The sequence below is a fragment of the Labrus mixtus genome, chromosome 23, assembly GCF_963584025.1.
Source record: "Labrus mixtus chromosome 23, fLabMix1.1, whole genome shotgun sequence".
Classification (NCBI taxonomy): Eukaryota; Metazoa; Chordata; class Actinopteri; order Labriformes; family Labridae; genus Labrus; species Labrus mixtus.
Genome location: NC_083634.1, coordinates 5838890 through 5853697, shown reverse-complemented (window position 1 = coordinate 5853697; position 14808 = coordinate 5838890). Strand labels below are relative to the sequence as shown.

General features: G+C 40.6%; 1 protein-coding gene and 1 pseudogene across 1 annotated transcript in view; one reads left to right on the top strand and one right to left on the bottom strand.

The window, feature by feature from the left end:
* Positions 1-6070, bottom strand: part of frem1a (Fras1 related extracellular matrix 1a) — a 29827-nt gene extending 23757 nt beyond the window's left edge. Inside the window, exons 1-2 of the mRNA XM_061031354.1 lie at positions 5872-6070; positions 363-805 (exon numbers count right to left, since the gene is read on the bottom strand). Coding sequence (XP_060887337.1) covers positions 363-605 — 243 coding nt within the window. The 5' untranslated portion in view covers positions 606-805; positions 5872-6070. The remainder of the gene's footprint in view (positions 1-362; positions 806-5871) is intronic.
* A 3391-nt stretch (positions 6071-9461) lies between these two features.
* On the top strand, positions 9462-13621 carry LOC132958908 (peptidase M20 domain-containing protein 2-like; annotated as a pseudogene).
* Positions 13622-14808: the final 1187 nt, after the last annotated feature.

Below are 14808 nucleotides of genomic sequence, written 5' to 3'. Positions count from 1 at the left end.
CGACAAGATTTTCCATTCAAGCCAGTATTTCTTTATATCTCTTGTTATCTTTAATCTTAGGTTAGTATCTTCTTCTTGATTTTATGAGCTTTAATCGGCCATGGGATCTTCTTGTCCGTATACATTTAGGTAGTGACTTAAAGACTTTGCTCAAAGGGTGAAAAAATAAATCAAAGAGCTGTTGTCGTTGTAACCAGAACACTACACTAATAACATAAAAACATGGTCTCCTGCATGTTTGCTGTCAAACAAAGCTGCAGGTGAATAATGCCTGCCGTCTAACTACTCAACTTCTTTTCACTACATGTGTCGAGAAGCCTGGAAGCACTGAGGATGTCATTGGAGGAGGGTTCTTCCATTACCTGAGGCATGAGCTCCCCCACTCGTTGAGTTATTGGCTCATTTAACACCACCTCCACCTTGCATGCATCCTTCTGACGGGGTATTAGGAACTGCAGGTCTCCCTCCTGGAGGTAGGTCGACTGACCCCGTTTCACCTTTAAACCCTTGTTGACCTTTACAAGTGAACCCCGGACGGAGCAGGTCATTCCCAGCAGAAGAACAGAAAGCAAAGTCCAGGTGAGCGTTTGACCCCATGAAACCATCGCTGCTGGTCACAAGCTGACAAAATGAGGGGTGAGGGCTGGCTCCAAACTAAAGCAGGATCACTTCAAGAAAGCTCTTCAGCCGGAGACGCTGTTTCACCCAAAGGATGTCTTCTTCATTCTCCGGAGAAGGAGCTACATCTTCCTCTTTCAGGGTGACATTAGTGTGGCCTCCATCAGTTCACATCACCCGAGTGGATCTGCAAAAATAAACACATTTTAGTTTGGGTGAAGTCTCACTCCTCTTACCTATTTGACGGCCCAGACATACATACCACAAACATTTCAGGGAGCCCTAATGAAGAAGAAAAACAAATGTAAAAAAAGTTATTGATGCTGCATCCATTGATTTTATTAACCGTGTTTATATTTAGCAAAGAATGAAGTCCAAACAGAAGAGAGTTAAAATGATTCTGGTGTTTCTTGCTGCTCTTTAAAGTCTACCTTTTTTCCTCTCCCATGCATCGTGTCTGAGACCACCTCTTCAAGCAGACTCGGGCACGGGACCTGAGTACGGTACGTTTGTGTTCACACTGATCAAATGAACCAGACTTTACTCAGACCCAGGCCCTGGTCCCTAGTGTGAAACCACCCTAAGCAACATTTAGCAAAGTGAAAATCATTCCGGTGCAGTGGGAATCCCGTGACCCCCAGGAATCCAGAAAAAATGTCAGCCTCTACCCAAAACGTCTGAAGCTAATGACTTATTAAACAGTTAAGGCAGAGAGTTTTTAGGGTTTGGCGCACAAACTACCACCACGGTTGAGTAGTAAGTTGGCTTCTAATTATTTTCTGCAAGAACTATTTACTAGTGCTCGTACACACAAGGATGACGCCTTTACAAACGTCTCATGTTTAATTGAGACCGTTTCCCCGAGCCACAAATTTATTTATGATAAAGGTTTTTTATATTTATGACTTTGTTCTTTGAAGGGGAAAACCTCCTTTGTCAATACTCCATCTTTGAGCCAACATTTCCATTTCTGTAAGAGAGCAGCCAATAACACAAGAAACAACTCGGCCTGCATGCACAAGCATGAATGAGCTGCACCAATACACACAACCAGGACGTACACTTCATTGTTTTTCTAATTATATACAGAGAACAGCAATAATCAAGAGTTTCCGCCAGCTCCAGGCGTGTTCCAGATCTGTATTTATAGATTTTACAACCTGTCCTGCGCGCAGTTTGCCAGGAAATATGTTCATTACGAGCAAGTAATGTCCCTCCCCTCAGGCTGCACGCGCTCTCTCTAGTAATGGCAAGATGCCTTTAAGTGACCTTTAACCTCTTTATAGACTCAACCCAAACATGCGTCGTCCCACTATAGAAAACATTAACTCTGTTGGAGCTGCTTTAATGATTACAAGCAGTATAAGACAAACATCCTATAAAATCACAACCTCAGGGTGCTTTAAATTATCCCCGCTCTCATCATAACCTGTTTTCTCCGTTCTCTGCAGGGTTAAATGGAAATGACAGTAACCCCAGTAACAGTAACATCCAGGCAAGTTTAGTTACTGTGAAGGTTTATTATTTTATTCTTACTAATGATATTGGAACAACAGAAATTAGGAAGTTTCCTTTTCAAAGTCAGCTAAATTTAAAAACAATACGCTCAATATGCCCTCTTATACCGTCGTGTGGATGTGTTTCAGAGCTGTTTTGTATTTGAAAACAGGCCTCACATGTCATCCTGCCACATTCCTTCAACACTTGTCTATGACACCTCTCACAGACCTCACACAGAAAGCACCTTGGACAGAAAAAGGAACCTTATAATCAGCCTCTGCATCGGGGGGGAACACGTCGCAGCTTGTCCCTGTGAACAATGCTTGTGTTTAGGAAGCTGGGAAGATCATGTTCAAGGAGCTGAGAGCAAAAACTGGCTTTCGAAATTGTCACAATACGGCCAATGCTCTACCACATCAGACCCCATCAGGTGTGCTGGAAACGTACTGCTTCACTTCATCCAACGATGAATCTCAATTATATGATTTAAATCCAACTTTGAGATTATGAGTCTCGTTGTAAAAGCTGTAAAATCAAAGCCTGCTATGCTGAAGTTAAGGCTGTTGATTTACATCCTTCCTTCATTTTACAGGTATGTGGTTTCACCTGACACCAATAACATTTCCTGCCAATGACCTCTAGTAACCTCTGGTATGTGCTTTTCAGGCAAGGCGTTATCAGGATTCTGCATTGATGAAACACGAGGAAAACTTATAAGCTGCACCAATTGATTTTGTTGTCCACTAGGAGGCAGTATAACAAACGTACGGACAAAAGTGACATATAATATTCCTTTGACAGTTAAATGCAGATATTTGTTTTCCTCGTTATCTTGGGATTAAGAAGCTTTTTTTCTTGTGATAGTGTGATAATTTACAGGAGATCTAGAAAACAAATAGAAGGCTGAACACTGATAGGGCTTAATTTTCTGAAAACACCTCATTGCTCTTGAAATGGGAGAATGTTTACTGGATGTTTTTATGTTTTAAAGGAGCGATATGTAACTATGACCCCTAGTGTTTAAAATGTGTACTGCAGTACAAATTCTAAACACTGTAGAAAGCTGTCTCCCCCCCCCCCCCCCTCCTCTCTCGAGTCGATGCTCTCACAGGTCACCATGTGGTGGACACTGAAGCTTCAGTGTTTATCCAGCTCTGCATCGGTCTGTAAACCTTTCTGTGTTCTAACCTCTCTCCATTTTTCAAAAGCATCTCCAATATTGATCCTAGTTTGAGCACGTTTCTGCTCGTGGAGCTTATTAGAAACATGCAGAGGCTTTTTAGGTCGGGTACAATCACTTCTATCTGAACCACTTCTCTTGCCCGCTTCCATCACTGCAACACCTGTTGACCTGATAACTGCTCTCATATCTGACAAACCGAGGGGCATCCGAAACAGCCGTGTGGGGGTGTCTTAAAACCGCCTACCTTCTCTGGTCCAAACAAATCCAGATCATTCAGGAGCAGAATCTAAAGTTAGAAGGAGGACATACTGGCTGCTGCATTGTTGTCAGAGAAGCCAGCACTTCAACATGTTTCCTTAATGTCTGATCATATAGTAAGATCACTTTATCATTTCACTCACTACAACATCAGTGAGCAGAGAGTGGCATGCAGCTCTGTGAGTAATGAGATGAGCAAACTAAAGTCCACACTGAGTGTCAGAGCTGAGATTAGATCACATTTTAAAAGATAACAGCGTGTGCAGCATTGTGTCTGACTGAATGAACGCCTGTCCCTGATGTTTACTCTCTGTTTAACAGCACAAAGGCCTCCATGATCTGTCCTGTTGAAGGTTTGGATGCCCCGCTGACTGATGGGAGACTCTGTAGGGAGGCTAGAGTGGGAGGTGGGAGTGCTGGGAAAGGTCCTAATGTTAATCCGCCTGCAGCACTCTGAGGGTCCCGTCTATGTCTGCTGCTGATCCTCTTCCTGTTTGGACTCAGCTTCGTGTTACAGTCGCCATACAACACAATGTCAACACAATGCATGCTGGGAAGCTGTCTTATTTCCTGTTCTTATGGATACGGACCACCAACCTCACCTTGAGTTAACCCCACAGGTCAGGAGTGTTTTCTCTGCTGACATGTTCGCAGGAGGAGGCTCAGCGTCTGCTCAGTGTCTAATGACAGAGCAGGTTCACATTCCCATCAGCTTGTGCTGGTACAACATGCACTCCCTGATCCTGAACTAAACCAAACATCAGTGCTAGTGGTACGAAACCCCTCTCTCGAGCTAATTCTTACAGGGGGTCCCTCTTTAAAAACAGTTCTGTAAAGTTGTCTGCAGTTTTGGATTAAGTTTACCAACTCATCGTCCACAACATTTTTAAAAAGGAGAAACTTTAAAGTCAAATGTTTTCACTTTTATGGTCATGCTACTTGCTAACAGAGGATTGGGAAATCCAAGCAAATGTTTTGTTTCAAGTTTCTCTGTTACCAAAAACAAAGAGAGCCGAACATCCAAAAGTTTAGAACCAGTCTGTGAAATACTACAATCAGGGATCTGGTGCCAACAGGCTGCACCCTTCTGGGCATCACCCAGTGGTTTGTCGACTACCTTTGGAAACCTCAAGTTCAGTATTTATGCTGCTTCCATCTCACTTTTTTTGGAGCCAGAAGTGACCACATTTGGACAAAGAGAGGGTGGAGAGGACTAAACAAAACCTAAGTTATCGTAGCCACAGAGAGTGCGACCCTGGCTAATTAATTAACGGATTATTCGCTTTTCAACAGCTGGGTTTTCCACACAGTGATCTATCTGTGGTGCTGGCTGAAGTATCAGCAACGTTTGACAATTCTGACATTTCTTCATCTTTCTTGGTAAAAGACATTAAGAAGTTATATATTTGGAGGGTTTATCGGAAGCAGAGACGCTTTGAAATATGAGATTGGAGTATTTAACCAGCTGGACGAAAAAGACCATGTGCTTTCTGTTTGTTTACTCAAACTCCGACGAAGAAAGAAAACAAAGCCTGAGAATAAAATAATAATCAAAAAGTCATCAGGGTCAGAGAGCATCCCATAACTCAACGCTTACAACAAGTAGGCCCTCCAAAAAATAGAGACGAATTTCCGCCCTGTTTTTCTCCAAAACCACAAACACAGTGATGGATGCGAAGCAGACACACAGCTGTGGGGGAATGTGATGTGTCACATAACAAGTGGCTTCGCTCCACAGCTGGGAGCGTCTGGTACCATTCATTCACAGCAGCGGCTTCTTCTTCTAATCTTAATAATGACAGGGTCCTTAGCAGCTGGCAATTTTCACAGAAAGACAGAGAAGAAGAAGAGGCTAAAAACATCAGCGGAGAACTCTGACTGCATTCCCTAGTGTGCATCAGAGAGTTCAAAAAAGATGTAAATGCAGGAAACAAGAGCAGACGGGTGGGACAAATGTGTTAACAAACAGTTTTGTGTGGATAGAAGAGTGTGTGCAGGGAAGTTTTGCAAAGATATTCCCTTTAAATACAACAACAATGATGGTTGTTTGTGTGTTTAACATGTAAAGAAAAAACAGATTTCACTTATTAAACAGGAGCATACTGAACTCTATGATGTGTACTGTGAGATAATAAATATGCTAATGTATCTCCAAATGATAGTTCATGATGCTAAAGGGAAAAGAGAAACAGACAGTAAGGCGAGAGATACATACAAACTGTGCAAATCAAAGATGAAGAAGATTTGATCATCTTTCTGAAAAGAAAATCTCCCCAGCAGAGACCTGCACATACATTTGAACATGTCCTTACCTGATCTGCTAACATCTGGCGCTCTTTCCTCTCTACCTGTGTCCTCTCCTCTGCTTTGCTTTCAACTGCAACAACCTCCCCAACGTCTCGATGACAAACTCCTCCCACAGGGGAGAGCGAGAGATGAGTGGAGAGGGAGGAGAACGAGGAAGAAGAGGAGGACGAGAAGAAGAGGGGGGACGGGCTCTTCCTCCTCATGTAGGATCAGCAAAAACCTAAAAGACAAACACTGGGCTGGGCTGTGAGATCAAAGTCTGGTCCAAAGTGCTGGTGGTTTAAGGAACAGCTTTGTCATTATTGTTCAGAAATGAGGAAAGATAAAAGAGCAAACACGGCACTAATGTAAGGAAACACCAAAGGGACGGAAACTAGACTTCAAGTGCTTTGAAAAAAGGGTAAAAACATTTCAGAAGAAGAAAACAAAGAAGATTTAGTCAACTCAAGTTGCAATTTTCCAATTTTTTTTTTTATTCCCTGTCAATTCCCTTTTAATTCTCAACAAGAGAATCATAAAAATATTATTTATATCAATAATAATACATGAAATAACGCATCAAATAATGTCACCATGTCCTACAGCGGCTGTTGACTTATACCGTAAACCTTCAAATAAACGCCCCATCTAAATTTCAGCCCAGTCCTTTTTACTATTCTAGTGTTGCTGCAGGTTTTGACAAATAAAGGCAGGTGTCATTTCATTTAGAGCCCCCCCCCCCCCCCCCCCCCCCCTTTTGCATTTAGCGTTGAATAGTTCGCGGATTAATATACATTGTAATAGTAGTCCTTCTAAAAGCTTGTGCTGTTACTAGAAGTTTTACGGTAAGCTAACTCGCATCAGTTGAACTGAGGGCTAGCTAGCTTGTTAACATATTACACAGATTAAAAACAACTTGTGGATTCCGCGATGTTTTCATTATGTAATTAGTTGATACAATATGCTGTTAGCACAACTTATTATTTATTACAAAGGTTTAACAAGAAATAACGTACCATTGTATCCGGCTAAGCCTGTGTTGTCGACAGACGAGACAGCGGTCAAATCAGCCGCCGCTTGAAAAATGATGCGTGTCTATACCGGGGTTTACGGTACAGGAGCTTGGCGCGCCCAAAAAGGAGAAATGCAGCCGCGTATTTTGACAACTTGTCAAATAAGAAGTGTAAAATAATGTAAAAATTAATTACAAAAATTGTAATAGTTCTCTACATTTTAAGATGCTTTAACTGAAAAGTTTTTGAGAAAGATTAAGTTTAATTCTGCTCAAATTGCATTGAGAATCTTTGATATTTTAGTCATATTGATTATTTTATTTTGAAAAATCTTTGACAGGCGACAAAGATCTTTCAATGGGTTATTGTTCCTCGTGTCCCTGGCTGTCATCCTGAGAATTATCAGCAGATTTTACTGTATAGTTTTTGAGAAAAATGAAGGGAAATTCTGCTCAAATTGCATTGAGACGCTTTGATATTTTAGTGATTTTGATTGTTTTATTTTGAAAAATCTGGAACAGGTGACAAAGACCTTTTAATGGATTCTTGTTCCTCATGTCCCTGGCTGTTATCCTGATAATTTACAGCAGACTTTACTGTATAGTTTTTAAAATAATTACAGGAAAATTCTGCTCAAATTGCATTGAGACGCTTTGATATTTTAGTGATTTTGATTATTTTATTTTGAAAAATCTGTGATAGGTGACAAAGATCTTTCAATGGGTTATTGTTCCTCGTGTCCCTGGCTGTCATCCTGAGAATTATCAGCAGATTTTACTGTATAGTTTTTGAGAAAAATGAAGGGAAATTCTGCTCAAATTGCATTGAGACGCTTTGATATTTTAGTGATTTTGATTGTTTTATTTTGAAAAATCTGGAACAGGTGACAAAGACCTTTTAATGGATTCTTGTTCCTCATGTCCCTGGCTGTTATCCTGATAATTTACAGCAGACTTTACTGTATAGTTTTTAAAATAATTACAGGAAAATTCTGCTCAAATTGCATTGAGACGCTTTGATATTTTAGTGATTTTGATTATTTTATTTTGAAAAATCTGTGACAGGTGACAAAGCTCTTTTGAGTGAGTATCATGCAACTTAATTACACGCAAAACAAAATAATTCAATGCAAAAACTCCACATTCAAAAAGTAAACTTAATATTTATATACAGGTTGGCTTAAGGGTTCTTCAAGGTTTCATGGTAAAGAGATAAATACAGCAGATTTGGCAACGCCCTTCACAAGTAATGACCACTACTATGAAAGAGGAAAAAAAAAACATGCACACAACTTTTAACAATTCTAAACAAAACTCAGGAAATCATTTATAAGACACGTCACTCAAATAGAAGAAATGACACATCAAACACAAACTGTTCCTGCAGCAGTAGCATCAACTTCATCAGCTTATTCTACAGACATGAGAGGTATTAGCACTCAAATACCGCACTTCAAAACAAACAGTAACAAACAGAGTTACTGAAGGGGCACCTCATGAAGCTAGCGGTTAATCATTCTACCTTACCTGCAAATGTTCTAAATCTTCACAGCAGGTACACACACCTACACATTCACACACTGATGGCAGAGGCTGCTATGTGAAGTGACCATCACAAGTAGTTAATCCCTTTCATAGACATTCACACGCAGAGGGAGCAACTTTGGGTTATGTGTCCTGCCGAAGGACAGATTGAACATGTAGCTGCAGGAGCTGGGGATTGAACCCCGACCTTCCAGTTGAGAGTCTCTACCAACTGAGCCACAGCCGCCCAAAAACCATTTGACATGCATCCATTTCAGTCAACGGTAAGACTGCTACTTTGAGCACTGCCAGTCATATTCGCTGGTTTGAATGGCGTCCAATCGATGAATTGTTTCAACTTCTAAACTCATTGGCGCCGTCATTGGCTGGGGGAAGCACACCAGCTCCCCGCCCAGAAAAGTCCTGACTCAGCCAAAACATCAAAATCCAGACAGAGGACAGAGTCTCTGCAGACACAGTCACCACCACACATGTATGGAGGCCCAGAAGTGATGATTGAGCGACATCACTTTGGTATAAGTCTATTTTATTTTCTAATATTCGATGAAACTTTTGCAAACACATACCACACTATTGTTGAAGGAAAGTACTTGCACTTGTTTTATTATCCACTTCAAGCTCTGGACCAAAGAAAGTCACAGCTGGAGCGCACCTTTAGACTGTTGTGTAACACCATAACAAACATCAGCTGTTACCTGACAGCACAATGTTTCCCAGGAAGCAGCGCCGCAGGTCGATGTCCGAGCATGAAGAGAGAGGGGCAGATATGATATCTTTTGTTTGTTGTTTTAGGCACAGCTCAACTCTGAAGCCAATCAAACTGCTGCTTTGAATCTGAATTTGACTCTCACTGCCTTGGTCACTTATCATGTTTAGGTTCACCTTAACCAGGGACATAACTAATCTCATAAATTGTAAAGAAAGTCAAAGTAAAAAGTAGTTTCAGTTTATAATGAACAAAGCCAGAACATTACATGTATTGTTCCTAAATGTTGTATTTTTGATAGTGCTCTCCTGCAGGACCCCACCTCGTAGATTGAGTGTCCGTCTAAAGAGGACATGACGTTCAGACGGTTACCTGAACCTCTCTGTGCCGAGTGTGACGATCTGTCCGTCTGGCATGGTGTAATGCAGTGGTTCTCAAACTATGGTACGTGGTACGCGGGCTCCCTGTGGTGGTACGCAAAGAAATCTCCACAATATAAAAAAAAAACCTGTTCAGCATAAAACAACATTTTTTATTTTTGTCATACTCTTATCTTATCTGTCTTGTATCTATTGAGTTGTATTAATATCAAATGTGTTTCCCCCTCTAAATTAATCTACTTTTTGTAACAAACAACTTTAATCTGCTCAGTTTATCCTCACGCGCACAGACATAAACAACAACAGGAGTACGCCTCACGTTTTGAAAAGTTCCTCTCGATGTTCCGTTATAGTTCAGTCCTGAAACAACAGCAAGCAGCTGTAGGCCTACATCAACAGATATTCTGTTATTTATTGGAGTTCAGTACAATCAGCAGCAAGCAGCTGTACATAACGGAGCCAGGAGAAGCTTCACTTTTTGATGCATGTACGGACAGTCGCTCACCCTCTCGCTCTCTCTCTCTTCAACATCTGCTGTAACTATGACAACCACAGACGCCAGTTAACATTAGTCACTCTTTAAACTGTGAATGTAACACTATTATGCGGCTGTATGGTTCAAAGATGTGCTGGAGAACACCCAGGACCTCCCAGTACAGGTCAAGGTGAGGACTGGTTCAGAAGGGTTAGACCAGGGACAGGTGTAACACTCAGTATCTGCTTTCTGACTTATAACCAGCAGGGGGCGACTTCTCTGGTTGACTGTTCAGAAGTCTGATTTATTCCCTCAGGAAACATTCTCCTTTTGTGTTGCACAATTAATTGAATTTTATCACGATTGGGCTTTCCCACAGTTAAAGAAACATGATTGACAGTGGTTATTATCAACATTTAAAATGCATGCTTCACCTGTCAAAAACTCAATGTGGTCAATCATGAAAATATTTTGACCAATTACTAACATTTAAAAGTTCCAGAGTCCGCCAGCTCGTTTGAGTTGATGCGCAGTGAATCAAAGGATGCACTGGATGGACGCTTTGTTGGACAGGGAAGACGACGCATTTGCAAGTCACATCTGAAGGCGCCTTCGGCACTGCTGCATCTTTGAATGTCTTTTCACTTTAAAAAAACTCTCTGATAGCTCAGCTGACGAGTCAAATGTAAAAGCCGCCCTTATGACATAAACTTAGTTTTTGATCGGTAAAGATCTGTGATAAAGTTGATGTCATAACTTTCAATCTGCAAGAGTGTCCTGACTTTATTTCAAAATAAAAGCAGAACAACAGGTAAAGTACTCTCATTCAGTACAAACATTCAAAATAAAAGCCTAACAATTTTTATTTTTAGTACAAAATAATGAAATTTCAATCACACGATTAAATACGTGATTAATTATGATTAACTTTTTTAAATTAGCCATTAATCCGGTTTAAAAAATGCATAATTAGACATCACTAGTTGTAATATTTTGTAGCTCGTGTACACAAAGACAAACACTTTTTGCAGGTTAATTACACTTTAGTAATACAAAATGTATTTCAAAATACTCAATGACACTTTAAAGAGTTACATGAATACAAAGCAAAGTAAAGGAAACAAAGTCAGAATCAGAAAAAGGTCATTAATCCCCAGGGGGAAATAAATTCAGAATAGTTACAAACTCCTGAATTAAGTGTTCAGTAGATGAAAAAACATCTGGACAAGTAAGCAAACAGATAGCCTCCTGGTCCGTTGTTTACTGATCTTCTACAAATAAAATATTTGAATCGTAATGATTATGTCCACAGGTGACAGTTCTGGGGACTCCAGCTGAGGAGGATGGTGGAGGGAAAATAGACCTGTTAAATGAGGGGGCTTTTGATAACATGGACGTAGTGTTCATGGCTCACCCCCTGCAGGATGACGCTCCCTATCTCCCCCTAGTGGCTGAACATGAGTAAGTTTTAAAGAAATAGTTCAATATTTTCTAGTGTTTATGTTTGTTTGGTGCTCATTTCTAAATGCAGGATATTTATGCATGGGATTTGTTTTTAATTCACAAACTTCTGCAACACATTGAAGTGAAATGTTACCAATGTTTTTGTGCAATTTAGATTCAGGAGTTTGCTTTCAACGTTTGATGGATTCATTCCTCCCTTACACATTTGCCTCATGTAAAAAATGTTTGTTTAAAAGTTTGGGTACTTGACCATGATGCCTTGCTCTTTAGTCTTTCTTTTGATGCTCTTACTGTGTCATGATTAAAACATGGATTGTATGGATGTTTTCTGCCGTGTGTTTTTCCTCCAGCGTCATTATAAAGTATCACGGGAAGGCGTCTCACGCCTCGGCCTACCCCTGGGAGGGAGTGAATGCTCTGGACGCGGCGGTGCTGTGCTACAACAGTCTGTCTGTTGAAGCCGGACTGGAGAGTTCACGGTGAACACATGATGAGTCTGTGTCCTCAGGTGTGTTTCTCTGAGGAGTTCACTGAGCTCTGGTTTAACTGTGTCATTCAGGTATCATAAAGCACGGAGGAGAGAAACCCAACATCATCCCTGCCTTCACTCAGCTGGAGTACTATCTGAGGACTCCATCCCGGGCCGAGCTTCTTCTCCTGAAATCCAAAGCTGAGGGGTGTTTCAGAGCAGCTGCTGAGGCCACTGGATGTCGGGTATAAAACAATTCAAAACATGAAGGGAGATCTGCAGTTTGTGCAGACGTTGAACTCTTTTTGTCCTCCTCAGGTTGAAGTGGAGTATTCGAAAAATGCTTTTGACAACATATTGAGGAATAAAACTCTGGAGGATTTGTACGAGAACAATGGAAAGGCTCTGGGGATGGAGTTCACCACGGATGAAGAAGTCCTGAACAACGCTTCTGGTGAGACTCATTTAAAAAAAAAAAAATGAGCCAATGCGCTTTGAGATTGTAGAGCCCCCTCCTTCCTTGTTCCTCATCCATGTCTTAACAAGCCACAGAAAGGAAAATAGAATCAGGGTGTCGGGGTAAAAACGTCTACATGTCTGAGGTTCATCTTAACCATTGTTCAACCGAGGTTCAAGATCACAGAGTCCAGTATGAGCTCAGATGCAGAGAGGGGACGTGGTCAGAAACAGCTCATTTGCATTTAAAGGTACAGACACAGAAACAGCCTGTTCTGAGCAGGGCTGAAATAGAGGGGTTTATAGGCATGATCAAATACAGGATCACAGTGGATTTAGAACAAGAAACTTCACACACATGTTTTGGGGAGCTCTGAGACTTATTGAAACTAGTTGAAGAGGAGGATAAACTGTGACCGTCTCTCCTGTCTTCAGGCTCCACAGACTTTGGAAACGTGACGTTTGTTGTTCCTGGGATCCATCCGTACTTCTACATCGGCTCTAAGGCTCTGAACCACACAGAGGAGTACACCGTGGCCTCTGGTGAGACAAGCTCATGATCCTGGTTCTGTTTAATTCTCCTTCTTTATGAATAATGAAAACAGCTTGAGTCTTTGTAATACTGTAACCCTCGCCCTGCTGGCTGCTTCTCTCATGAAGGTGTGAAGGTGTGTATGGTTCATTGCTGCCTGCGCTTCAAAAATAAGTTTAGCCGTTGTATTTGTCTAATTACTAGTAAAATAAAATCTCATTGAGCTTAATATAATCCACATTCACCTAAAAATGGTCTCTTCTTCTAAGAGGCTGAAACTTTGTAAATATGAAGAATAAAATCATCTTTAAAATAAACAAAAAGTGAACCCTGCAGGAGCTCCCGTCTCACAGTCCTGTTGTAGTCTCCTCACTCAGCTTAGCCTTTACTGTTTCTCCTGTGTTTGTTTCAGGCGATGACAGAGCTCAGTTCTTCACTCTGCAGACGGCGAAGGCTCTGGCCATGACGGCTCTGGATGTGCTGCTGCGACCCGAGCTGCTGCAGAGGGTGAAGCAGGAGTTCACTGAGGCCAAAGAGAAGGAGGAGAGGACACTGAGAGGAGGGCACACAGAGCAGACATGAGGAGGCTGCTCAATCGATAGGATGCAGGGAAAATCAAAGTTCTGATTGGTATGATTGTGAAAGCGGGCATGATTATTCATAACTGCTTGATGAACTGTTAATTTGTAATATGTGCATCATGACTAATTAAATAGACCAAATACTTAAAACACCACCACATGTGAACACTCACCCCAAAGTACTCGTTGTTTTCAGCAATGATTTCTTAAATATTCCTTCCATCTTCACGTCTCAGGGATCTCAGATTGAGTCTGTTACGAGCTTCACATGTCTTTGTGTTTTTTTAATGGATAAGTCTCTCATACTCCTCATATTCAGCAGTCGGTAAAAAAGTTCAAACTGAAACTGGTTTTTATTTCAGAATCAAATCCTGCCTCTCTATTGAATCTAAATACAGACTGGTCGCTGGCTCTTTTATGTCTATTCTGGACGACACGGATTGTCATAGATTAATTTTTGGGCTTTTTGGGCATTTATTGTAGAGACGGGAAAGTGGATAGTGTCGGAAATCACGATGACCTTTTCTCCTATGTATGTATAAATGAATACATACTGTATGGAGGAAATGAAGTGTAGCTGGAAATCAGTTTACTTCAAACTGAAAATGCAGGGGAGATGACACCTAAAAACCCATTAGGTCCATTTCATTTGCCCTTGTAATCCAGTAATTATAATATTTTAGAGTGATAACAGTAACAGGCCTCTTCACACTGCAAATTATCTGGCACTTGCCAAGATTTAAAATCTTCTTTTTAGACAGCATAAATAATTTGCCTTGTTTTCAAAGTTATTTACTTATTTTTAATTTGTAATTTTACAGTATAATCTTAAATTGAGCATGAACTTTTATGTCTGTTTTAGTCAAGGAATCTTAAAACGGAATGAATAACTTTTAAAATAAGCTAAATTAGTTCTTTCACCAAAATAAAACTTGTTTCAAGATTCAGTAACAATTCAAGTTGCTTGATTTAAGAATCACATATAAGACAGACTAACTTCAACATGTTGAAACAAAGAGAAACTACACAACCTTATGATACAATTACACATTTTCAATAGAGATGCAACAGGCTGATGTTCAACTATCAGATCCTAATCTGGTGTTTAAAATATAGCTGATTCTGTATTATTTTAATTTTTTGTCTGTTTTTCACATGTGCTATGATATTTTATATAGTATGTCGGTGACCGACAAGCAGGCTGCTCCCCCTTTTTGATCAAACCCCTTATGGCAAAGTAGTTGTGTATCAGAGCAAAGGTCATGGGGTCACCACCAACATCATCAGGGTTCATCATCTAGGGGTCATTATTGAAATATTTTAGATGAAAGCTATATTTTAAA